At 31.9% G+C, this 26,635-nt stretch overlaps 1 protein-coding gene across 1 annotated transcript; it reads left to right on the top strand.

Annotated features, from left to right (window-relative positions):
• Positions 1–21,728: 21,728 nt before the first annotated feature.
• On the top strand, positions 21,729–25,916 carry LOC143078365 (ryncolin-2-like). The gene is made up of 6 exons (XM_076253248.1): positions 21,729–21,847; positions 21,989–22,069; positions 23,343–23,473; positions 23,716–23,812; positions 24,358–24,522; positions 25,610–25,916. Exons 1-6 carry the CDS (start codon positions 21,733–21,735, stop codon positions 25,846–25,848), a joined length of 828 nt encoding a protein of 275 aa, XP_076109363.1. The 5' UTR covers positions 21,729–21,732; the 3' UTR covers positions 25,849–25,916.
• The last annotated feature ends 719 nt before the right edge of the window (positions 25,917–26,635 follow it).

Here is a 26,635-nt window from a genome sequence, read left to right as displayed (position 1 = left end):
CAGTAAATCTTGTGCTCACAACAGTTATTGTCATAATTATGTATACATAAGACTTATAAAGGAATTAAGAAGGTACCAAGAAATATTTTACAGTTCAATTTAATGATCATGAATGGAAGGAAATGGTACGGAAGTTTACATAGGACAAAATGAAATTGATAGTATTTTTTGGCGAAAGACTTAAACGCTTCTTTGCATTATATAGTACAGCTCTTCTATAAAAGCATGCAAAAAAAACTTTGATTGACTTGCTTGCTATCATGTTTGCTTGGATGTTTTGAGGTAGGCGGAGTTTCAATACATACTGGGATTTGATTGGACAAATACAAACTGACAGGAATTATAGTTAATGCAGTTTATTGTCCAAACAAATTCTAGTATATAGTAAACAGACTACTTACCTGTCGTTTACAAACATCCAAACAATCATAGCAATCAATTTGATCAATGGTTTGCTTTGCATATATTTATAGAACGAATAAAGGTTTTAAATCAAATTTTCATGGACTTTTTAGCTTCCACCCTGACGAGGCATGTTAGCTGTTCGTATGCTGTTGCACCTGAAGCACGTAAACTTTCACATTTCCATCTTCTTTTCTGAAATATTTTTCCCAGCTCATACTTGACAGGATTGTTATCCTAGTAAAAGGTGTAACCAATGAATTGAACACAAGTTAAAAATTCCACAATACTATATAATTCATTTTATGTGTCAATTTGTTCGAAAAATGTCGAAAAGAAGAGAGTTTTTTTAATGTCATGATTATCTGTCGCTTTCTAGATCTATGCTTAGCATTTATTTCAGACGACATGGACTCCCCACCCTGGTGACCCTCCTGCCTTTCATAACTTTATCCGTATACATATATTAATAGATAAACAAAAGGCTGCAACTGGTATTTTTGTATTTAAAATGATTCGTTGTAACGAGAATATTTTTGGTGAATGGAAACTGTGAGGGTCAAAATCTTAAATTGCTTATAAATGTTGCTGGACCCAGTTTCGTTATCTGATCTGAATTTTTCTGAAATGTGCAAGGTAGATAGACATTGGCCTTTTGTTTTTTTTACTCGGTAAGTTTTGCCCTAATTGCTTGAACTTTTGCAATATTAAAGCCGATTTCAATGAGTGTGTAGACAAAGGGAATATCTTTGGTTATCTTGCTTGCTGAACAGAAAAGTCATTGTTAGGTTATGTAAACTTATGACGCATCAGAGAAAAATTAAGCAACAAAACAGTCGTTTTATTGCCGTTCTGATACATTGTAAACAAACCCACCAGCACAGAATCAGGACCCACCAGCACCTGACAGGACCAAATCACCAGCAAAAGTAGTCAAGGCCGTACGTATAGACCACTTTTTCCCGCGTTTTTTTCTTTTTTTATAGATTACGTAACAATGCATATACCTGTTATTGTGTAGTAATGCATATTGCTAATTGGCTAATTGCATAATAATGCATATTGGTAATTGACTATTACGTAATAATGCATTGTATAAGTTTTATGTAATACTGCATTTTACTATATGATTAATATGTAATATATGCATATACATTGTTTAGTAAATGATTGATAATTTGATAGTCATCTTTTAAATCAATGTGTGTCTTGTTATAGCTTGAAGATAAAGATTTAAATGATTGATTATGAGAACATCTGTCCATGCAGCTCTCAGCTCGGTTTAAATTGTTTCTTATTCCCTGACATGAAGCTTTGAAACGGACATGTCAAGGCCGTACGTATAGACAACTTTTTCCCGCGTTTTTTTCTTTTTTATAGATTACGTAACAATGCATATACCTGTTATTGTGAAGTAATGCATATTGCTAATTGGCTAATTGCAAAATAATGCATATTGGTAATTGACTATTACGTAATAATGCATTGTATAAGTTTTATGTAATACTGCATTTTACTATATGATTAATATGTAATATATGCATATACATTGTTTAGTAAATAATTGATAATTTGATAGTAATCTTTTAAATCAATGTGTGTCTTGTTATAGCTTGAAGATAAAGATTGAAATGATTGATTATGAGAACATCTGTCCATGCAGCTCTCAGCACGGTTTAAATTGTTACTTATTCCCTGACATGAAGCTTTGAAACGGACATGTCATAGCAAATTACAAATAATCAAACGTTTAATATAAGTTAAATAATAATAAATTTCTCAAAGCTTATAATTTGATTATAAACTGACAAATTGCATCTTGCTTTAATTATCGTATTAATTTAATAAATAATTAGATACTTTTTAACTTAGAATCATATTAGAATTTTATTTACAGAATAACCTACTGTTATTCAATATAGATCATCCTTTTTGATTAATTCAATTTTTAATCCTCAAATTTATTAAAACAAAAACCCAACAATTAGTTTTAAATACAGTTAAAAGCCATCCTATTTATACATAATGTATATTATAGCAAAATTAAAGTAGATATTTTCCCACAGCTGCAGCTATTTAAGACAGATGTCCTTAATCACCCATATAACTAGCGGGTCATGCCATGATTAACATCAAAGGTCATGATTAAGCCAATGAACAGATGATTATCTCTTGGGCCACTTAATTATGTCTAGTTAAATACACCAGCTGCATTTGTTATTACCAGTTTGAAAACAAAATATTTCACGCATACTTGACTTCGTGTTGCTAAATTGTTTGAATTCCTATTGCTATATTATTTGAATTCTCATTGCAACATTATTTGAATTCCTCTGCTAGATTATTTGAATTCCTTACAATCAATTTACATGCGCATGCCTGCTTATTTTTTGCGCCACATTTAAACGTGTAATGAACGACGACATATACGGGGAATTGATGTATGGGATAACTTGGACAATTTATTGCTTAAGGTAACATTTATCATTTTTATAAATTTCCTGATACAAAACTTTGAATTTTTCGAAAAACTAAGGATTTTCTTGTCCCAGGAATAGATTACCTTAGCCGTATTTGGCACAACTTTTTGGAATTTTGGATCCTCTATGCTCTTCAACTTTGTATTGTTTGGCTTTATAACTATTTTGATATGAGCGTCACTGATGAGTCTAATGTAGACGAAACGAGCGTCTGGCGTACTAAATTATAATCCTGGTACTTTTGATAACTATTATTATATAAATTGTTTGACATATCAAATATTTCAAATACAAAGACAACAAAACCTTTTTAAAAAAAAACCCAACATATTTTATTAAACTAGTAATACAGTATTTACAAGCCTTGTAAATCGCGTGTGTTAACCCATGATGAAAATCTCTCTGGCCAATAAAGCCATTTCACAAAATATTGTTTGTTAGGCCCCTTTCCTCTGGTTTTCACAATTTTTTCGATTTTCCATAAATCATCATCTGTCATGGTAACCTTCTGGACTTCACTCTGGTAAAAGGTCCCAACTATTTCTTTTCCGTTGTAATCCTGGAGGCGATAGATTGCAGCATTGTTTCTCCAAAATCTACCAGATATTTTAAATATCTCCCCGGTCCATTTTTCTTCATATTCACGAGTAAAAACATTTTTAAGATATGTTATTCTAACATGAGTTCCTATTGAAAATCTGAATCTCAAATGTTTTGACATTTTCTTTGAAGGTTTCCGTGCAAAGTATGTAGCTAGATGTACGCTTTCTTCATTTTGTTTAGACACATTATTCGGTGGCATATCTATGGTTCTATGTACAGTCTTATTATAACCTTCAGCATAATCTTGCAATTTATCTATGTATTTGTAAGATTGTTTATAGGCAAAGTAACGATATATCCTGGTCTTAATGGTTTTTATTGCTCTTTCTGAAATAGCTGCTTTCACCTCATTTAAAGCATAGAAATGATTAATTCCCTCGGATTGAAAAACGCGTTGTACATTTCTTGATCTAAACTCTTGGCCTTTATCGGTTCTTATTCGGTTTGGTTTACGACCCTCCTTAAAAATGTCTTTAAATGCCGAAGCAACGGATTCGCCCTGTTTGTTTTTCAATTTTCGCAGCCATATGTATTTGGAAAAGGCATCAATTACGACCAAAACGTAAGAGTAATCGTCGTTATATTTTTTAAATTTCACCATATCCATGAGATCTGCAGACCATTGGTCGTCTATACCGGCGACATTTATATGAGTTCGATTTTTAGGTCGTCGAACACCTCTCTGCATTGAATAAGACTCTTGGTTCTGTAACCATTTTCTTATCTTATATTTACTGAGTTTGTATTTTCCGTCACGCTTTACGAATGCGAACAGTTTATCTGGTCCCGCAAAACTAGCGGCATTTGATGGCTCATAATAAATCTTCTGTAAATATTTTTCCCACGACGCCATGTACACTGGTTGAATGTCAAAAATAAAATGAAACATAAATTGAGTTTTCAATTTATAATCCCTCCTCCTCCTCCTCCTCCTCCTCCTCCTCCTCCTCCTCCTCCTCCTCCTCAAACGAACATAAAAACGAGAGAGAGAAATGATTTATATTTATAATTCTAATCCTCATCCTCCTCTTCCTCGTCATCATCAATGTCATCATCTCCCTCTCCCTCCTCTTCATCATCGTCATCATCACCCTCCTCACCCTCTTCATCATCACCCTCCTCACTATCCTCTTGTTCCCAATCCTCTCCTTCTTCCTCCTCAATGACTTCATCAAGATAATTATCAAGTTCATTTTTGTATTTTCTTATCGCCATTTTTATTGCTTTCTTATATTCAGTTCCTTCTTGCACCAGTTCAATGAAGTTTACTACCTTTAAATGCAGTCTACCGACTCTAAGTTGTAAAATATAATGTACCAAGTTTGCATATTTCCACATAAACTTATCAAGTTCATCATCTCGAAGTTTTCGGTTAGCTCTGTGTTTTGCTTCAGTTTCACTCATTCCGTTTTTCAAGTACTTGTCAACTTTCTCTTCCCAAAGGTATTCTGTCTCGTCTCTTGCATATTTAGCTAATTTCCTAAAAACATCGTCTTCTCCGTCTTCAATCTGTATTTCTTTCTTGAATTTCTTTGAAGGAATATCCTCATATTCCTCGTTGAATTTACGCTTTAAATCGTTATTTTCTGGACACCATGTCTTAACATGCCTCATTAAATCAGATACGTTTTCGAACATCAATCCACATTCGTCACATGAAGGCATTTTTTCTTCTTTAGTTTCAAACGGTTCTGAATGGTCTCCTAAAAGCGACTGCTCTCTTGTACTTCTACCTTCAAACTGGTCAATATTTTTACCTTCATCGTTTTTATACTGCGCCATACCGCCACCAATCATGACATCCGAACTGTCTACCTTTTGGTTTTGTTCATCATGTTCATTAAATATATCAATTTTTAATCTCTCTTCTTCTAATGTGTTCTGCTTGAGGTCAATAAACAGGTAGCCGTATGGTCGTTTAACTCCTTCTATATATTTGTTCATGAATCTTTTTGAATTGTTTGGATACATCTGTCTAGCAAATACAGCAGGTGTTACTTGATCACGTGGATTTTTGAAGAGAACTATGTACTGACCATTAATGCTCATCGTTCTATTTTCTTTTCCTTTCGAAAAAGCATTTTGCATAATACAAGCTACACTCAAGTTACGGTGATGACTTCCCTCGACAAATAATTCGCACACATCTTTACTATTTGTTGCGTCTTTCATGAGATCATCTATTACGACAAGACTAGGATATTTAGGATCTATAAATGAATCGTTGTTAAGGTCATCGGGAATCCCTTGAACGAAAATAATGTTCTTTGCCGTCTGTTGCATTTCAGAAAATAATGGCTGCCATCGTTTATAACACCATATTATCCTCTCTGGCGATGGTTTTATCATTTTCCTTGCTCTCTCTAAAAGCGTTTTCATCCAAAATGTTTTCCCCGAGCCTGTTGGTCCGGCCAACATCATAGTGAAATGGTGAACTAAAATTACATCGTCTACAGGTGTTAATATTTCAGGAGATTGTAAATCTGGTTTTGAAGGTTCATTCTCATCAACATAAGGATGAGCTTTTCCATGGCTATTATTTATGTGTCTTTGCATGTTATCTTTTCTGGAAAATGAAACTGAACAAGAAGGGCATCTATACATCTTTTCACTTCAAACACAAAATCTGTTTTTATGCAGGCGAATATTCATTTCCCTATATATTTGTTTTCTTGATAGATATTCTTCAGTACAAGATGGATCATCATCGAGGAAAGATGTCCAGAAAATATGAGTGTCAACATTGTGGTGCTACATTTTCCAAACGCAGTTTACTTGATGAACATAAAAGAATACTAGGACATCAAGACGTCTTCAGGTGTCCTGTGTGTGACAAGGGATTTCACAGAAAGGATAACTAAAGAGTCATGAAAGAAAACACAGCAGTTCAGAGTTTTATCAGTGTGAGAAATGTAAAAAGGTGTTTAGTCATCCGGATCTTTTATCCTTACATAAACAAAACTTTCATAATCAGTCTGGTGGAGGTGTAAAAAGGAAAGCAACACAAGATGGACCCCAATAAAAAGGAAAATAACAAAATATGACGACCCAAGTGATTCGTACACAATAAGTGTTGTTGGAACCCAGAAAATGTCAAAATTTAACACAACTTCGAGCAGATATAAAGTAGCATTTCGCGAGCTAGATGTAAGGGGGGTTCCAAACATTTTACGGAGTCTCCGTATCCTTTTTAATTCGATCATAAAGGATGTTACAGAATTTATGGAACCTGAGGATTTAGTTCGACTATCGGTTCATTGTCCAGAACTCGACTTTCCAATCTCGTTGCCGTTTATGAAACTATCACAGTTGAATGCAGAGCGATTTCTGACTGAAATTGAAAGAGTTTAACAGTCTTACGAGCAATTTATGATGGATGAAACCCTGGAAATAGAGCTCATACATGTCAGTCTTCCATCTGGTGGTATAGGAAAACGATGTAAATACGTGGATCTGGGAAAAACGTTGGAAGAAAAAAGATGTTTCCTCCAAATTCATAACAATGATGAGTTATGTTGCGCCAGAGCCATAATGACAGCCAAAGCAAGATAAGATGGCCACGAAAAATGGAATTCAATTCGACAGGGCAGAAATATACAAATGAATTTAGCCAAAGAGTTACACCATAATGCTGATATACCATTACGGAGATGTGGAATAGACGATATAAAGTCTTTCCAAAGAGTACTAGACGGATATCAAATACATGTTGTCTCGAAAGAGCATTTTAATGCAATAATTTATGAAGGTCCGGAAGCAGAAAAGAAAATGTATCTCTACCTTCACGATAACCACTTTGATGTCATTGCTAAAATGCCAGCATTTCTAGGTCGCAGCTACTATTGTACAACATGCAACAAGGGGTACGACCATAAAGAACGTCATATGCGTAATAATGGCTGCCACCATTGCTATAAAATCCATGATGTACAGAAAGAACAGTGGAAATATTGTGAGGATTGCAATCGTTATTTTCTTAACAACATTTGTTTCAATTTGCACAAACAAACAAGCAAATTAGGCCAGTCAACGTGCACCACTAACTTTAGATGTAATCAATGTGGTCAGTCCGTATATGCCAAACTACACAAAACATCTCACAAGTGTGGCGAGCAATACTGTAGAGTTTGTAAAGATTACTTTCCCGAGAGTCATCAATGTAATATGTTACCGGAGCAAATTAAAAAAGATCACAATAAATACTTTTCACAGGGCACACACGAAAATGACCAATCAACTGCTCAAATGTCGCAAAAGGAAAAGTCAAAGATATTTATATTTTTTGATTTTGAATGTAGACAGGATGATATACTGCAATGTGATCGTGGATATAAAATAACCACAGAGGAGAAAAATGTATCCATTGCAAACAGTCGTGGTGTGGTACCAGAAAGCACACACCAAATTTATGTGTGGTTCATAAAGTATGTGAAGAGTGTATGTCAAAAGAAGTAAACAGTAGCACAAGCTGCCACAAATGCGGTCAAAACGAATACATCTTTAGGGGTGAAACAGCAAGAGATGATTTTTGTCGATGGCTTTTTTCTGAAGCAAACAGTGGTGCTAAAGTACTCTGTCACAATTTCAAAGGATACGATAGTTATCCCATTTTACAATATTTGTATCAGAACGGAGTTCTACCAGAGGTTATTAAGAGTGGGTCAAAGTTTGTGTCTATCGATGTACCTAAGTGCAACATCAGATTCATAGATTCAATAAATTTTGTACCCATGGCTCTTGAAAAGTTTCCGAAGTCGTTTGGTTTGACTGAATTATGTAAAGGATACTTTCCACATCTTATGAATACAAAGGAACATCAGAATGCCATACTTCAGGGGCTACCGGACATTAAATATTACAACCCCGATGGAATGAAACCAGAGAAAAGACATGAGTTTATAGAATGGTACAATGAACATAAGTATGACCAATTTAATTTCCAAGAACAACTGTTGACATATTGTAAATCTGACGTAGACATACTTCGAAAAGGTTGCCTTGCATTCTGTAAGATGTTCATGGAAGCTACTTCACTTCATGATAAGCCTGGCGTCGATCCCTTCGAGAATTGTTTAACAATAGCGTCGGCATGTAATCTTGTCTTTCGAAGAAACTTTCTGCAGTACGATAGCATTGGTATTATACCCCCAAATGGATACAGGCCTCAGCAAAAGCAGTCCATTAAAGCAATACAATGGTAACAGTATATTTCGGAAAAAGATGGTATTGATATAACACATGCAAGAAATAGAGGAGAAAAACAGATCGGTCCGTTTCTAGCTGATGGCTATCATGAGACTCTTGATGGTGAAAAGATTGTATACGAGTTTCACGGTTGCTTCTGGCATGCTTGTCCTAAATGCTTTGCTATGTCAACGATGAATCCAGTAACTGGTACATCTATGTCTGATTTATATCAAAGAACAGTTGATAAGAGAAGTTTTCTAGAAAAGAATGGGTATAAATACATCTGTATTTGGGAATGTGAATTCGACAAAGAAGTTCAGAGTAATACGGATCTAAATAAGTTTGTAAAGAGCCATACAATGCAATATCCTCTTGAACCGAGAGAAGCATTTTACGGAGGGCGGACCGAGGCATTCAAAATGTATAAAGAGGCGGCCAAAGACAAAAGCATAAACTATTATGACGTAACTTCGCTTTATCCATTGATCAACAAAACAGGAAAGATTCCACTAGGACACCCCATGATAATCACAGAAAATTTTAAGAATATCGATGAGTACGAAGGGTTGGTCAAATGTAAAATCATCCCTCCAAGAAATTTATATCTACCCGTTCTTCCCGCTAGAATAAGAGGAAAACTACTGTTTGGATTATGTCGGACTTGTATGGAAGATGGTGTTTCTGAAGACTGTTGCCATGACGTCGATATCAGAGCCTTGATAGGTACTTGGGTTAGTGACGAAATCAAAAAGGCAGTACAAAAAGGTTATAAGATAGAAGAAATATACGAAGTCTGGCATTTTGAAAACGTTTCACAATATGACCTACTAACAAGACAGGGTGGTGTCTTTACAGAATATGTAAATACATTTTTCAAGATCAAACAAGAGGCAAGCGGGTGGCCTGATTGGTGCAAAACAGAAGAAGACCGCCAAAAGTACGTCGACGACTACTTCGAAAAAGAAGGTATCAGGTTTGATGCACGAAATATAAAATGGAACCCAGGATTGAGACAACTGGCTAAATTAATGCTTAACAGGTTAGTTGTTCATAATACAAGATAATTATAACTAAAAAAAAAACTAAAAAAACTTCTTAACGTATAATTATATATATTTTTTATTCTTTTAATTTTACTTGTAAATTGTAATTTTTTAACAGCGTTATACTACTGTTAATTGAGATAGAGATTGCTTAAGCTTCACTTATTTTCATTTATATTGTTTTATTTACAGCTTCTGGGGAAAGTTTGGTCAACGATTAAATTTACCACGTACAACATATTTGACTGATCCCGCCGTTTATTTTAAAATCCTGACCAGTGACAGTCAAGAAGTCCGAGACGTCAGTTTTGTAACGGACGATATGGTCAGAATTCATTGGATTAACCAGTCACAATTTGTTGAAGAAACCGGAAGAACAAATGTGGTTATAGCAGCCTATACCACGACACAGGCTCGTCTAGAACTATATAAATATTTAGAAAGTCTTGAAGAGCGAGCCCTTTATTGTGATACCGATTCCATCATTTTCAGCTCTAAACCTGGGGAATGTATACCAACCACTGGTGATTATTTGGGTTATCTAACGGATAAAACACCAAACAATTCAATTGAGTGTTTTATAACAGAAGGACCCAAAAATTATGGTTATAAACTCAAAAAGCCCGATAGAAATGGAAATTTGACCTGCTGCAAAATCCGAGGGATAACGTTAAATTATAAAAATTCACTCGAATTGAACTTTGAATCAATGAGAGATGTTGTTGAAGGAAAAACAAAGAAAATTACTGTTACCGATGATAATAAGATATGTCGTGAAGTTAAAACTACGAACATTATCACTCGTGCAGAAGATAAAACTTACAAGATTGTATTTGACAAACGGGTGTTGAAGACAGATTTTAGAACAATCCCATATGGAATGTAATAAATGTACATAAAATAAAAATATATTCATTCCTTTTATCCCAGTTTCATTCCAATCTTTAAAAGGATTCATCACTTCTTGATTTGTCAGTATTGAACTTAACGCAATGGTATATCAGATCATAGGATGTATCTAAACACATAAATCATTTCAAGGAATCTATAGAAAACAAACAAAAAGTACTTTGAACAAATATAGAATCACCTTAAACATCGATGTTTTACACACACCCAGACAAGCAATATATGCTATATAAGCATTGCATCAAAGACAAATTGAATGAAAACAAAGACATTAACCAACAATGTTTCAATCTTTGGAGAATGCACCAATTAGGCTTATTGCAATCAAAAATTTAAAAAAAAGTAAGTGGTGCACTAATTCTGCTAACTAACATTTGCATAACTGCACTGCTTTCTATGATCATTACATCTAATTTGCGCTAGAGCAGTTTATTATACTTCCTTACAAAGCACATTATTGCGTACCTACATCACTTTATAACGTCTTTAGTCACTAAGACATGTTTATTCATATATAACTTAACAATCATATAGCAAAATGCAGAATAACATTAAACTTATACAATACATTATAACATAATACTTAATCAGCAATTTGCATTATTACATAACAGTTAATCAGTACTGTGCATTTTTACTTGACAGTTAATCAGCAATATGCGTTGTTACATAACAGTTAATCAGCAATATGCATTGTTACATAACAGTTAATCAGCAATATGCCTTATTACACAATAAGCAATTAGCAAATGCATTATTACATCATCATAATAATATGCATTATTACGTAATCAAAGAAAAAAGAAAAAACGCGGGAAAAAGTGGTCTTTACGTACGGCCTTGACTACTAGCACAGAACGTTCTCTCGCAGGACAACCATATATACCCACCATGTTTTTGAAAGATTATTTTCGGCAGTGCCCCTGATATACGATGTAAAAGTGCTATAAGAAAAACAAGACTTTAAATGAAGGATGCATATTAACAAAGAATATAATCTGGGACTATGCCAGATATAATACATGTATTTTATGGCTCGGATATTAACTATTATAACATGTTCTTGAAAAAATTAAGTGTCCGATAACTTGAATTACCTGATAAGGTTATCTCGATCACTTTCGACAAAATATTATTGCATGAATGGTAAATCGCTGATTGTTATTTCTAGAAATGATTTGTGACTGTTATAAGTAGAGACAACTATATGCATTCTGGTTTACGTTTACAATGAACACACTATACAATTTTCTAAAATATCAATCATTTTTGGACAGACTTGCTTGTTCCTTGTATTTGTAAAAAATATAAGACGTTTCATAATATTTGAATACTTCAAAAATGCTTCAAAATACTATAGGCCTGTATTGGTTTTTTTTAAGTAAATGACCCCCCCCCCCCCCTAAAAAAACAGTAAAATAATTGTATATTTAATTTGAATAATTGTTTTAAAAAGTAATAGAAATTAAGGTCAGCCAAACCCAAATTCAGCAATAAGGAGTGTCATTCACCGGGTTTAACTTCTTTTAGCGGTTTTGAACTCAGTCTTGTTTTGTTCAATAAATAATAGTGACTGATCCTCTTATCGTGTTCAATAAATAATAGTAAAATTTACTTTCCATATACATGTTTGACTTCCTAAATAACACTAGGAAATAAAATTTGTCACCATTTCGCTTTTGTCGTCTGTTCAAAGTTAGTTTAATTTGGTATTGCAATATGCACATGAGATACTTGTCACTGAACGTTAAACAAACAGTAACTATCCACCAATCCATCAGTGATTGCGATACCTCTGTTAAATACCCGTCTTTTTGTCACATGTTTGGTACTATTCTTTGAACAAAGTTCGTGTTGTAATCCGAATTTGTCCTACATTTTAATTGTTCTTGTCAAGTAATACATTCCTTGAACTGGTTTAAATGTTAAACTAAATCCTATGAAATCAATTTGGTGCATTGGTTCTTTGAAACACAATTTTGTTAATTTGAGCGTGTCAACACCTAGTCTAGTAGTGATTTCGGTTTGTATAATCATACAACAAAAGTTTATATTGGTATTATAGTAAGTTATTGTTTCATTTTACATGTTTACCATTTGTGACATCAAATAAAATGTGTTGCAGGTTGAACTAAGCAATACGAAATTTAAATGTCATATCCATATACATGTATATGCAAACTAAAGGATCTAAACTTTAAACTATGTATGTTTAAACTATAATGAATGCGGAGCGGGGGTATTGTACGAAGTCATCCAGACTAGCCGAATTATAAATCCTAGCCTCCGTATGATACTTTGATGTCAAATGGACTACAGTTTAAAAGTTACATTTACTACCAATCCATGCAAAATAGTAAGATGTATGTTCCTGAGCGTATTATGCACAAAGAAAAGGGTTGTGGTGTACTTTTGAACTAAGTATGGTAGTATGGTTACCATACGCCTTCATGTTACAGAAACGACCAATATACACTACAACAGAATTACGATTTCAGTTGTTATAGTTCACACACAAATTAATTGGGCTAGTTTGAAATCTCCTGCATGGTTTATTCCATTGGAAATCATATTCAAGAAAAGTTGTAAATCTTGAATATTCTGTAACATCTGTATGAAGCTTGATTGAGACGTAGATTCACACAGATACCGATCATTGTTATCTTTTCTTCATTTACACAAATGAATGTCGGGGATTCGGAATATGGCAGTTATACATGTATTCTCAGTTTATATTTAGTTTGAAGCATTATCGAACTAATACGAATTTCATCTTTAAAATTTACTTTGCACTAAATATCTAGTAAATGACATTACATAGGAATAACTTGTGGTGTATTCATGTACATGTATACTAGTATGTAATAATAATAAAAAGAAACCAACAGCACTATTTGACGAAGACGAAATTAAGGATTGAGTTTTAACGTCCACTGACATATATTACAATGTCGTCGAAACAGAACTTGAAATTGACAATAGGTATTCATAGAACCGTCGCTTTTCCAAAGAATTCACGCTCAGTTGCGATTTCACGTGCTATTTCACAACCTCGGGTTCGCATTATAGTTATATTTGTACAAAATAACTAACAATAAAAAAATTGTGATGATTTCTTTAACTGTTCTTGAACGTTTTAGTTTTAATATAAATCTGTGATTTTTCTATATTCGTACTTTCGTCGAAGCAAAGCAAGTTCGATCTAGACCTGGACATTTATGCATTAAACAATATTCAATCGTTGTACAAATTTATTGTAGAACATGTAGAAAAATCCGTCTTTTCGGATAAAAAAAATCTACTTTGTTAACTTGGATAGAAAACTAACAATATAGTTTATCCTATTGAAACATGAACGCGAACTCCATTGAGAACACCTTGGATTGAAAGATTGCAAATCTACTGACCAATGAAATGCTTAAGATTTAGTACGCGGACTTCAGCGAGAACACCTAGATCGATAACACACTGTAATCTTTAGACCGTCGAACAGATAGCGATAATTCCAGACTTCTTCTTCTTCTTTTTCTTTTAGTTCAAATAAGGTCACAATATAGAAGAATACATGCTGCCAAGGAATTGTAAATAAGGAATTGTATATTTACAATCCCTTGATGCTGCTGTACATGCCTGATTGACAAAGATTTAATAAAATTGAATTATTCATAAAAATATGTATTACAATTTAAGTGTTTCTATATTGACTTGTGATTAAAAATATGCATTTTATGTACTTGTTTTGGTTTGGATTTGTTTATTCAAAGCTCGCGAGAAACGCTGATCTCTTAAGCCGGTAACAGTAGTGGTAGATATTCACAGATTTTTTTTTACATAAAAACACACTATTACATATACATGTGACAATAATTTTTTAAACCAGTTTAGACTTAGTGTGTATATGTCTCTGCTGATAATAATTCTATGTTAGATAAACATAATCATTTGAAATTAAAAGTTGTATAGTAATCAATAAGTACATTTTCAAAATCATTTATTTATTTAGACTTGATGAAGATCTACATGATTTAACGAATAAATGTAAGAAGATGTGGTGTACTTGCCAATGAATTAGATCACCGTACATCCTTCAACAACGAGCGAAAACCTAACCGCTTAAACATTTATAAAATTTCCCAAAATTACAAATATGAATTAAAAAAATTCAAACAAGAAAACTATCGGCCTGATTGATGTACAACACTTATAGAAAAATATAAACAACAACGACAACCACTGGTCACAGAAAAGAGGGGTTTCAAAATATATGTCCCAATTGAAAAATAATTTCGTCAAACAAACGGGAGGTCTTATCTACGGAACAAAACCCGCATCCGCCACTGTACAGTCTCCTGGTTAGTATACCTGTAGGATAGTCAAAGATAATGGCGTTAAACCAATATTTTCTTTATTTATGTTTTTATTCCATTCAGTTCTTCAATTTATCGATTGATTAATAAAAATATCGAATCAATTATTTTAGTTAATCTACTAGTAATTAAATGTCAGTACGATCTTTTTGATAAGATTGTAAGGCCTATATTGCTATATGGCTGTGAAATTTGGAGATTTAGTTTTATTGATGCAATAGAAAGTGCATTTCAAGTTTTGTAAACTTTTCTTAAACTTGAAAAAAATCAACCCCAAGCTTTATGGTTTATGGAGAGCTAGGCGCTTATCCTATGTCAGTATATGTGGAACACCGTATGGTATCTTTGTGGTCTAACATTGTAAACAGTTCCGATAGTAAATTATATAGATATATTTATAAACTCAACGTAGATGGTGGATTTACTTTCAATTGGTTGATTTGTATAAAAAATATCTTGAATAAATATGTATTTTTAAATATTTGGTTAAATCAGAGTAACTATAGTTTTAATCCAAAAGGGTTAAAGTTGAGCATTAAACAGAGATTTTTTTTACCAATTTCAGCAGACTTGGAAATCAGAAATAGAATATTCTCCAAAAGTATTATGTTAAAAACTGTTTAAAGAAATCTTTGAATTAGCAGAATATTTAGACTTATTACGTTATAAAGATAAGATAACGTTGTATATGTTTAGAACTGGAAATCATCGGTTACCTATAACAACCGGTAGATGGCGTAGAATTATAAGACAGGAAAGGTATTGTGTACTTTGTAACTCTCAAGAGATAGGTTGGTGTATTTCACTATAATCTAAACTGCACAACTCTAACAGAAAGTAGAAGACCTTTTCTTAAACCTAACTATGTAAGCCGAGTAAATGTTTCGAAATTGGGCACTTTATTTATTTCAAAAAATATTGTGTTTTGAAAAATTTGTGTAAATTAATTTGAATTATATATACATAAAAGTATGTTCTCCAGGCTGATCACCAATCTCTCATTCTTGTTGCTCGCTTTGTGCAAACTGGTCATACGCAAATTCTGTAAGTTATTATTATATGTAAAAATATCTTTCTTGGTTTTATAAGAAATAAAGAATCTAAATAAAATATTTCAATTAATTTTATTTAGTTTTTCGGATTTAATTACCTTAAATTAAAGGATGCGAAAAGATATATTATTATAATGTAACTTTTTCAAAGTTCAAGTTGATCAATTATTGATTTAAGTGAATAAATGAAATTTATTTTCTCGAGGAATAAATCAAATCAGGAACATATATATTGTTAGGTATACTGTTCCCAGATTGAATAGTATACAAATCCTAGTTCTTATATTATAGTAATAATTATTCATCGGCGAAAAGGATAGTATATTTGTTGTGTTGGAAGAATCGTAAAAGTGTTTTATTTTCTAAATTCTATTTATTTACTCGGACATCGTAGAGTTTCAAATTCTTTTTTTTACCATATTGGACTTCATATTGTGTATTGAATTGAAACACGAACGCGGACCTCGATGAGAACACCTGGATTGAAAGTTTGCAAATATTCCGACCAATGAAATTCATTTTACTATGTAACGCGAACTTCAACGAAAGCACCTAGATGAAATATTGTGTATTGAATTGAAACATGAACGCGGACCTCGATGAGAACACCTGGATTGAAAGTTTGCAAACGTTTCAATTAATTAAATTCATTTTGATATGTAACGCGAACTTCAACGAAAGCACCTAGATGAAATATTTTATGTATACGACAATCAGTTTTTATTAAGACATTACCGCTCAAATATAGTTAATAAAAATTATATCAGAGCAACAATGCATAATTGTTTCTTTTCCATTCTTTTTTATTTTAATAATGTTTATGTTGATTTTAATTTGGTAGGTAGACTTATATTAAATGCCCTAAACGTAAATATACGGGTTTTTTTTAAATGTATTAGACGTAAGATAATGTCGACTTAGAGCAAGTCAAGGTCGTAAAACTTAAATCAACCAACCCATCGTTATCGCAGACTAAAATTTATCTCATATAAACAGAATATATGTTCATTTATAGCAAGACTTTTTGTACGTCACGGTGCATGACAGCACAATAATCCCTTTACAGAATCGGAACCACAATTCACAATTTTCGTATTGTGCTGCTTTTCCACAATGAACGCCTGTTTCGCGTCAGTGACCGATATTACAATTTGAAACACAGTTTTAAAAGTTTATTGAGCTGTTCCTTCATTTACAAAGTTGTGCAAGACTTAACTGTTTATTAAATTCAACAAATGTCAACATTATCTTCATTAATTTTATTATTTAACACAACATTGCTTTTATTACAAGCTATTTCATATATCAATATACAGCTAGGGAATATTTGTTGTTGACCGAAAATATAAGATACATCGATTTAAACTATGTGAAAAATAAATAATTTTTGTAAGTAACTTTAATTTTCGTGTCTATATTTAATTTACGAGTACACTATAGTAAGACAGAAAAAGAGAAACGGAAATATACAGGAATACCTAAAGTTTCGTAAGTCATTGCAATGGACCATACATTACTGACATGTCACAAGTTTTCATAGCACTCAGCAAGTTTTGAAACGAATATGTGAGATAAAGATCTACTGCATTTGGGCAAATTAAAAATATGTTAAACATCTAACTATTTTATTTTTAACAGATTCACAAGTTTTAAATTTTTTAAACCGTGCATCAATATTTTATTTTTTTAATTAAATTCCTTATATGTTACGTGTATTGATCATTCATTTGTTTAAATTGTGATAAGTATATGACTTTAATAAGAATACACGCATTTATATATATAAGTCGATAAAGTTTGAAACAAATAAACGAAAGATACATCGATGTTGTTTTGCCTTGGTGATTTACCTGTTAAAAGCTCGGGTCTCAACACGGTTTAAAACCGGTACGTCTAAACACCGCTCAGGACCTCCTGAGTGCACTCAGGACATACAAAGTGCACTCAGGACATGAAATCTATGTTTAAGTGGGTGGTGAAGGTATGCATTCGATAGATAATTTAATTCTTCATTTTATAGTTTTGGTTTCGATAAAATCAATTTTATATTTAAGAAGTTATTTGAGTTTTCATTGGCACGCGCCGTTTTTATGAAATATGTCAGGCATGACCGATGATTATATTGAATACCAATTATCATGTTGATTAGGTCGTTTGATCTTTAATAATTAGAAGTGATTAGTGATGGATCTAACCTCATACATGTAAGCTTGGCAAACAAACAAAACCAAGATGTCTTTTGAAAAATATAGAACAAAGAAGATATATTGTTTGTAATAATTCAGTATAAGCCAGTTGAGAAATATGAGAAATCTACATAAAGTTCGGAAATTTTCATTCAAATCATCTCATTTGAAAACGTTCAAAAATATAGATAAAATTTATTGCAAAATGTGGCGTCCTTGGGGATCAAAACCCCGTTTCAACTACGAGGAGTGTTTCCAGAGATTGAGCAAGGTATATTAACTTAATAGATAAAAATATCGTAAACATTTTCTTTGTAAAGATTTTCGAATAATCACAAAAAGTGGCGTTTATTTTTTTTTTATCAAATTTCTTTCATTATACGGAAAAGTTTTAGTTTTATTCATTAATAGTTCAAAAATTAAGATGAATAATTCTTTCGTATTTTCATATCTCTAGATATACTACAATAGATTTCAATTGCACTGTTCCATAGTAAAAAAAATATAAAAGAATATGTATAACACCATTTTAGAATCTATATATAATTTATTTCCAAGCTTACAGTTATAATTACGAATAGTAGCGTTGATTCTTTTTTAATTTGGTATCATTTTGTTTTTTAATACTTTAATATTTATATATATATGTATGTGTGTGTGTTTTTTTCCTCTATTTTCTTGTCGTTAAGATTCAATCAAAATTTCATTTTGTAAGATTTATTCCCCTATTGAAACTCGTTTTTGTCCAGTAATAAATTCCTTGAACGAGGTTAAAAAGGGAAATAAATTTACTTTTCATGAAGTTAATTAGTTTTGTTTATAGAAACCGTACTGACCAAAATAAATTTTTCAAACAATAAAAGTCTCATAAAGTTGGATTCTATTTCTCATTTTTATCGGACTTGTCCAGTAATTTAATTCCCGAGTAATACGGATGTTTGAACAAATCCGCATTTAGTAAGATTTTATTTCTCATGAAAGTCGTTCTTGTCCAGCAATACAAGCCTTGAACGAATTTCGATGTGAAAATAAATTCTGAAAAATGAATTTGTCTCCGTTTTTTGAAAACTATCATATTTGGGTATTTTTTCTAGACAATTTCATGTAGTAATATTTGGTTTTAAATTGAGCTCGTTCTTGTCCAGTATTAAAATGAATGTAAAAGTAAATTCTGAAGAATCATTTGTTGTAAAAAAGTTATAAGAAATTGTCTTAATTTAATTCTGAGTAATACGAATGTTCGAACAAATCCGCATTTAGTAAGATTTTATTTCTCATTTTAATCGTTCTTGTCCAGTAATACAAACCTTGAAATTTAATCGTTCTTGTCCAGTAATACAAACCTTGAACGAATTTCGATGTGAAAATAAATTCTGAAAAATGAATTTGTCTCCGTTTTTTGAAAACTATCATATTTGGGTATTTTTTCTAGACAATTTCATGTAGTAATATTTGGTTTTAAATTGAGCTCGTTCTTGTCCAGTATTAAAATGAATGTAAAAGTAAATTCTGAAGAATCATTTGTTGTAAAAAAGTGATAAGAAATTGTCTTAATTTAATTCTGAGTAATACGAATGTTCGAACAAATCCGCATTTAGTAAGATTTTATTTCTCATTTTAATCGTTCTTGTCCAGTAATACAAACCTTGAACGAATTTCAATGTGAAAATAAATTCTGAAAAGTGAATTTGTCTCTAATTTTTGATAATTATCATATTTGGGTATTGTTTCTAAACAATTCAGCTTCGCAATTCTTGTCAGTTTACTGTCCTAAATAAGTTCTATCGTATATTGAACACTCGCTATTTATCATATTTTGGTAATTTACCGTAAAAATAAGTTTGAAAAAAAATATGGTCCAGTATATTATAATATTTTTTTTTTATATATTTGAAAACACGCACACATGCATATATATATATAAAAAATCGCCATGATGAATCTTTTGTTTATATTAATTATTAATTATCTTCATTATATTGTGTACAACTAATCGATTTGAAGCGTTCCCTGTATGGAATGGGAAATTATGAACTTTTCGGTCCGTACAGAAGACATGTCGTATCGTACCAATGTTGGTTTTCGAAAACACAAGAACAGCGAGAAAGACTATTTCGGAGACTGTTGATCGACACAAAATCCATCCAAACCACGACTAAGTCTTCGTGCTCAGATTTTGAAGTGCCAAAACCCCAGAAGCTTGCTCGTAAGCCTAACCAAAGGAAAAGACCAAGGACAGCACGCACACAGCCAAGATATTAGACTCATTTTAAAATTGTAAATATTGTCATTGTAAATATTGTACATACATGTAATTGTCTTCTCTTTAACTATGTGTATTGTTTATTGAGAATAAAATTTGATATTAAGTAAACATTGTTTTTGTTTATTAAGTTGATATGTAGAGCGAGAAAAAGAAAAATAGAACTTGTTACAGACTTTTTTATTTTCTTTATTCATAAACTGCAGAATACAAAATATAAATTTAGCCGACAAAATGAAAAATAAACTGAAAAAGAACATCGAATGGGTTATCTTATTTTTTCCATAAACATACAATTCAATATATTCACAACGCATAATTTAAATTTAACTACATTAAACAATCTCAACTATTTTAAACGCAACATTGTACAAACAACACAATTCATAAACATCGATAAAGATAATCCAATTAATTTTGTTGATTGGATAATTCACGGCTCAGTAGTTGTGTAATCAGTGACACGTGCCCTCATTATTTTACAAAAATTAACATATCTATGTAAGTTCGATTCCAAATTCTACCAAAATTTAATTCTTATATAAGCAGCAAGTCACGAATATATACATACATCCTGTGTGCAAATGCGATGACTATAAAGGGTCCTGAGTGCACTTTGTATGTCCTGAGTGCACTCAGGAGGTCCTGAGCGGTGTTTAGACGTACCCGTTTAAAACGAATTAATACCAGTTTGAAATAGTTTAACGGGGGCGTGGCCTATTTGTTTGACGTAACGTACCGCCAACTTGAATTAAATTGAACGACTGCAAGCGAATCTATTTGACTGGCATTAAAATGATTTGATATGCATTGAAATAAATTAAAAATGATTTTTAATTTTTGTCAATCTTAATCAAATGACGATTAATCTCATTTAAACAGCGTTAATGCGTTTTTGTCTGATCAAGTTAAATTCGGGTTACTAGTGTAAGACATTGCAAGACAAAAAAGAAAAAAGAAAAACAGCAATATCTAAGTTAAAAGATTCTTCTTCTAAAATTCAATTGAATGAAAGTTATAGACCAGAAGGTATTCAAAATCGTCAGATCAAAGGACGAAGACACAGTCTACGCCATTCCTATAAACAGACAAGGAAGTAATATAAATTCGTAAAAACATGATACTGTTCTGAGAAATATTAAACACTCCAATCTGTTACGATAATTAGTCACGCAACTGTTATAATATTTCTAGGTACAAATAGTATTCTAGTTTGAATTGTAAGCAAGCGGCGTTAAACATGTATCATTCTATTGTACATACCCCGTTCATACTGTTGTCTATTTTTGTATTGGTAGTGGTGATAGCGATAACAAATGCCGATAGAAATCTTTTAACATCAACTTCTGAGTCTGGTAATTATAATGTAGGGAAACTTATGTGTGTATTTCTGTATGAATTGTAAATTTATTACTTTGTTGTTAACATTGTTTTTCCTTTAACTCTATTTTGTTTTATATTATCATGTTTACACTAAATTGGTTCATGTGTTTAAGGTGTTTGTTTTTATGGAAAAACGGCTGAACGAGTACTTAGCATATTGGCAACTGGTAGATTCAGATCTTTGTGGCCTTCAGGTAACACTCTTTTGCATTTAACTAAATTAGTTGAAATTTAGCTTTAGTTATATAATATGTATAGATCCTCCATGTCTAAGCTAACGCTCTAACAGCTATTATAAACTAGGAATCTTCCGCTCTTTTTTGTACACAGAAGTATTCAAAATATATATATATTATATATTCAATGTTGATGGGTAAATTTAACGTGGTTTTACTTCTTAAGGTCACAATAAGCCACTGAGTAATATGATCACTTAATGGTAGTATACTTCTCATTATTGAAACTAAGTAAGGAAAATTATCAAAGAGTGTTATGAGTGTCTTCCCGCTATTCGTTATTACAAAACACCTTTGTTTTAACTTTCCATCTACCAATGTAAAAGTACAATATTAGTATTTGCAGTAAATGAACATTAACGTCATTTAAAGATTTCAATGGGATATGTAACATTTTGTGCAGAATTGAAAGAAAAAAGTTGATCAGAACAAATTGACAAAAAGAAAAACAACGTGTTGTTTAAATTTATTGTTTAAGGAGGCTCGAGGGTATAAAAATTTCAGAAAAAAAATAAACATTTGTTTTTCATTTCAAATTTTATTTGTTACCTTTTGTAGTTGTTTCTTATCATATGGTACGAAAATCATTCAAAACAAACAATTCGTGTTGTCCCCAGATGACTTTTAAAATGTATACATCATTGAAAAAGTTCCAAATTATCTCCCTTTGGTAGAAAAATGCCATTTTTTTTCTTTAAAATTGAAATATCTTTTTTAACTCATCGGTGACCTATATTTTTTAATATAATTTCCATATAAGCTGTACTTAAACTAAGTTATTGTAAAATTTGAGCGATTTCTGTAATAAATTTCTTTCTTTTTTTTCGATATGAACTTTATTTCTCCTATTACTTCAACAGAAAAAAACCACCTTTACAAAAATGTATGCTTCTTTCGAAGGAAGATTGTGAGCGCAAATGAATGGTGACCCCACTTTTCTATTTTATTTTTCTATTAACTATAAGATAAAGCTCATTTATAGAAAAATATAGAGAAATCCTATATAAATGATTTAGACCCGCGAACCCCCTTAAGCTAATACTTGTTGGCAGATTCATTTTTGACTGTATTCTAACAAGGATTAATTTCGAAAATAATAAGCCCATAATCAGTTTCTCGAAAATGCTACTAGTGTTGCGATTGGAGAAAAACAATTGTAATATGTTATCTTCTATCTTATTTAAACCTAAGTAAATTATTATACTCTAATATAGTGTCTATGCTTTTTTAGAAAACAAAATTCAGGACTGCTCGGATTTACACCGAAAACATGATAAAAGCGGGGTGTACAAAATCGTCCCGGCAGGTGGCGCTGGATTTAAGGCGTTCTGTGATATGAAGACGGATGGCGGACGATGGACGGTAAACATATTGTAAAATAAATGGAGGAAGTTGTTAAGAAATTATACGACCAACGCATTATATTGTTGCTTTATGATAATAGTATTCTCATCTGAATAATTGGCAGACCTCTCTGTACCATTTTTAGAAACTTTAGACTGATAATTTATATGCGCACATTCAGTTTTATCATATACATGAATTATATACTGCAAATTAATTTATGATTCATATAAAATGTACATATATATTTTGAACTCTAGGTTTTTCAACGTAGACAAGACGGTAAAGTAGATTTCTATCGGGGATGGGAAGAATATGCAAAGGGATTTGGTAATCTGAGGACGGAATTCTGGTTAGGTGAGTGCTTTCATTTAAATAAATCAGATTGTGAAATACGTTCGCCGACTTGAATCGAGTTCCAGGTCGAAACAAACATTATCAATCTTGTTTTATGTTGATTTTTTAAACAAAGGCATGAACTAGTATATGGAATCTATCAAAATTATGCAGGTGCTGACAAAATGAAAGATGCCTATATTGTAAAATTAACAATCAAACATTTACAACATATTTTTAATAAAACAAGGTTCATCACACATGCAACAAAATATATCTTTTAAATGAAAAATACCAATAACTTATTTGAGCTTCCTGAAGTAAAAAAAACAACTGAAACAATCGACTTCATCATATAAATGAATGCATTCCTAGTTTAGCTGTCCTGTTTGATTTAAGCGTATTTTCAATTTTTTTTTTTTGCTTTGAGATGATGTCTGATGTTATATATATTTGGCAGTTCTCATATAATTTTGATAAATATAAATAATGATTCGAATTTAAGCGGGAATATACACAAATAAGGTATTCATCTCAATATTTCTCTTATTTTTTATATAAAAAAGGTAATGACAACTTGCACAAATTAACATCAAATGGACATTATGAGCTGAGAGTCGATCTGGAGAATTTTAATGGTGATAAAGCATTTGCAAAATATTCTACCTTCTACATTGGTGACAGTTCAACTAACTACAGACTTACAGTGAAGGGTTACAGTGGAACGGCAGGTAATTATGTCATTTTCTAATTAGATTTTCGCTACATTACGTTTTTCGTAATTATAGATAGAAAGGGAGTAGCTTTCGAAATGTTTAAGTCGTATGAGCATTTATCAAACATGTCTAAACTAAGAATACTGCTCAGAATATCTCATTGGTTAAGGACACCAATGTAACACTTACTTAAAAGTAAAATCACAAAGATACTGAACTCAGAGGAAAATCAATTCGGAAAGTCCATAATCACATGGCAAAATCAAATAACAAAACGCATCAAAAACGAATGGACAAGAACTGTCATATTTCTGACTTGGTACAAGCATTTTCAAATATAGAAAATGGTGGATTGAACCTGGTTTTATAGCTAGCTAAACCCTCACTTGTTTAATACACCATTTGTTTTGTATGTTGTTAATTTTAAGATCGCTCAATCATTTTTTATCAAAGACGTCGTGTATTCATATATTTCAAAATCAAACGCTTCACAATATCAACCAACGGACGAATAAAAAAACAACTGTCATATTTCGGAACTAGTAACAGTACTTACCGAGGAAATAATTGTGTTAAACCTGGTTTTATAGCTAGATTAACCATTGATAGTAAACGATCATTGCAACCGGCAGTGCCGTTGTGTAAAATAACAAGACTTTCTTTTTTTTTAAAAGTCCCTACATTACAAATGTGAACAATTTTACCGCAAAAACTAATGCCCAAATATGAATGCTAAACAATAGACAAATATGATATACAGCATACATACTCTGTATGTTTTGAGGAAGGTCTTCTATTCCAAATTAAACTCGAGTTACATTTTTAATTCGTTACATTTCTTTGTAAATTAGTTCTTGAATGTGTGTATATAATTTAATAAAAAGCAAATATAATAATATGAATGTGTAAGCATCGGTACTTAAACTTATCGATATAATATTGGTCGTATTATCGAATGGGGAAAGTTTTTAAACACAACCTCTGGAGAGATATTACAAATGGTTGAACAAACGGGCATTTTAAAGCTGCTAGTTTTCACTTACATCATCGTCAATCATGGTCGAATCTATACACCTTCCTTTTTATCTTGATATAATTTTAGGTGATTCTCTAAAGCACCATAATAATCAGGCTTTCTCGACAAAAGATAAGGATCATGACAGCGATAGCGGTGATTGTGCTGAAGTTTATAAAGGGGCTTGGTGGTATGGCAGCTGTCATCACTCTAATCTAAACGGACTGTACATAGGAAATAAAAAGGATTACAAAGGATTGTGTTGGAATCGTTGGAAGTCATCTCAGTCAATGAAGACCACATCAATGATGATTCGTAGAGTATAAATGTGACATTGTTTGTTAAACTTCCGAAAAATAAAAAAAGTAGATAGCATACTCTGTAGTTAAGTTTTATTTTGTTTTGTTGCATTGATATTCACTAAAAAGGATATTCGTTGAATGTACGGTTTTAAATTGTTTACTTGGATTGATATTAAATAAATTGCAGGCTAAAGAGACATCAAACGGTTTTGTGTGTTTTCTGAATTGCATTTTTAATACTTTGTTTTCCAAATGTATGTTTATCATAGTTATAAGCATGCTTGGTGGATATAGAAACAAACAGATGTTTTGTAATTGCAAACTCTCCACCATAGACCAAATGACTTAGAAGTTAACAATCATAAAAAGTAAAATCCCAAAATTACTTAATTCTGACTAAAATTAAATCGGAAGGTCCCTAATCACATGGTAAAATCAAATGACAAAACACATACAAAACGATTGGTCAACAGCTGTCATATTACTTACGTGGTACATGCATTTTCAAATGTAGAAAATTGTGGATTGACAGTCACCATTCCATTCTTACAAGGAGCATTATCCAAACAGCATATATATTCAGTAAGCTATTAAAAAAAGTATATTCGAGAAAGACTTCTTGAAAGAATCTGAAAACATATCAGCTATTTATCTAATTGTGGTCATATTTCGAAAATTCACGTCACAGAGAAAGATTTGCCAATTGACTGTCAAGATTAAAGTAATGGAATTTGTTTAAATCCCTCTCGAAAAACGTGTTGACTTTAAATAAGTATATATGACTTTTAGAATCAACTGTCCTTACCATTTG

The sequence above is a fragment of the Mytilus galloprovincialis genome, chromosome 6 (assembly GCF_965363235.1).
Source record: "Mytilus galloprovincialis chromosome 6, xbMytGall1.hap1.1, whole genome shotgun sequence".
NCBI lineage: Eukaryota > Metazoa > Mollusca > Bivalvia > Mytilida > Mytilidae > Mytilus > Mytilus galloprovincialis.
The sequence above is the reverse complement of the archived record's forward strand: the minus strand, read 5'-3'. Positions and strand labels throughout refer to the sequence as shown.

Excerpts from the sequence above, each read along its gene's own strand:
- LOC143078365 (XM_076253248.1), top strand. The coding sequence starts at position 21,733 with ATGTATCATTCTATTGTACATACCCCGTTCATACTGTTGTCTATTTTT. Across the intron at positions 23,813-24,357 it reads GAGGACGGAATTCTGGTTAG|GTAATGACAACTTGCACAAA; the intron begins GTGAGTGCTTTC and ends TATATAAAAAAG. Across the intron at positions 24,523-25,609 it reads GGGTTACAGTGGAACGGCAG|GTGATTCTCTAAAGCACCAT; the intron begins GTAATTATGTCA and ends ATATAATTTTAG.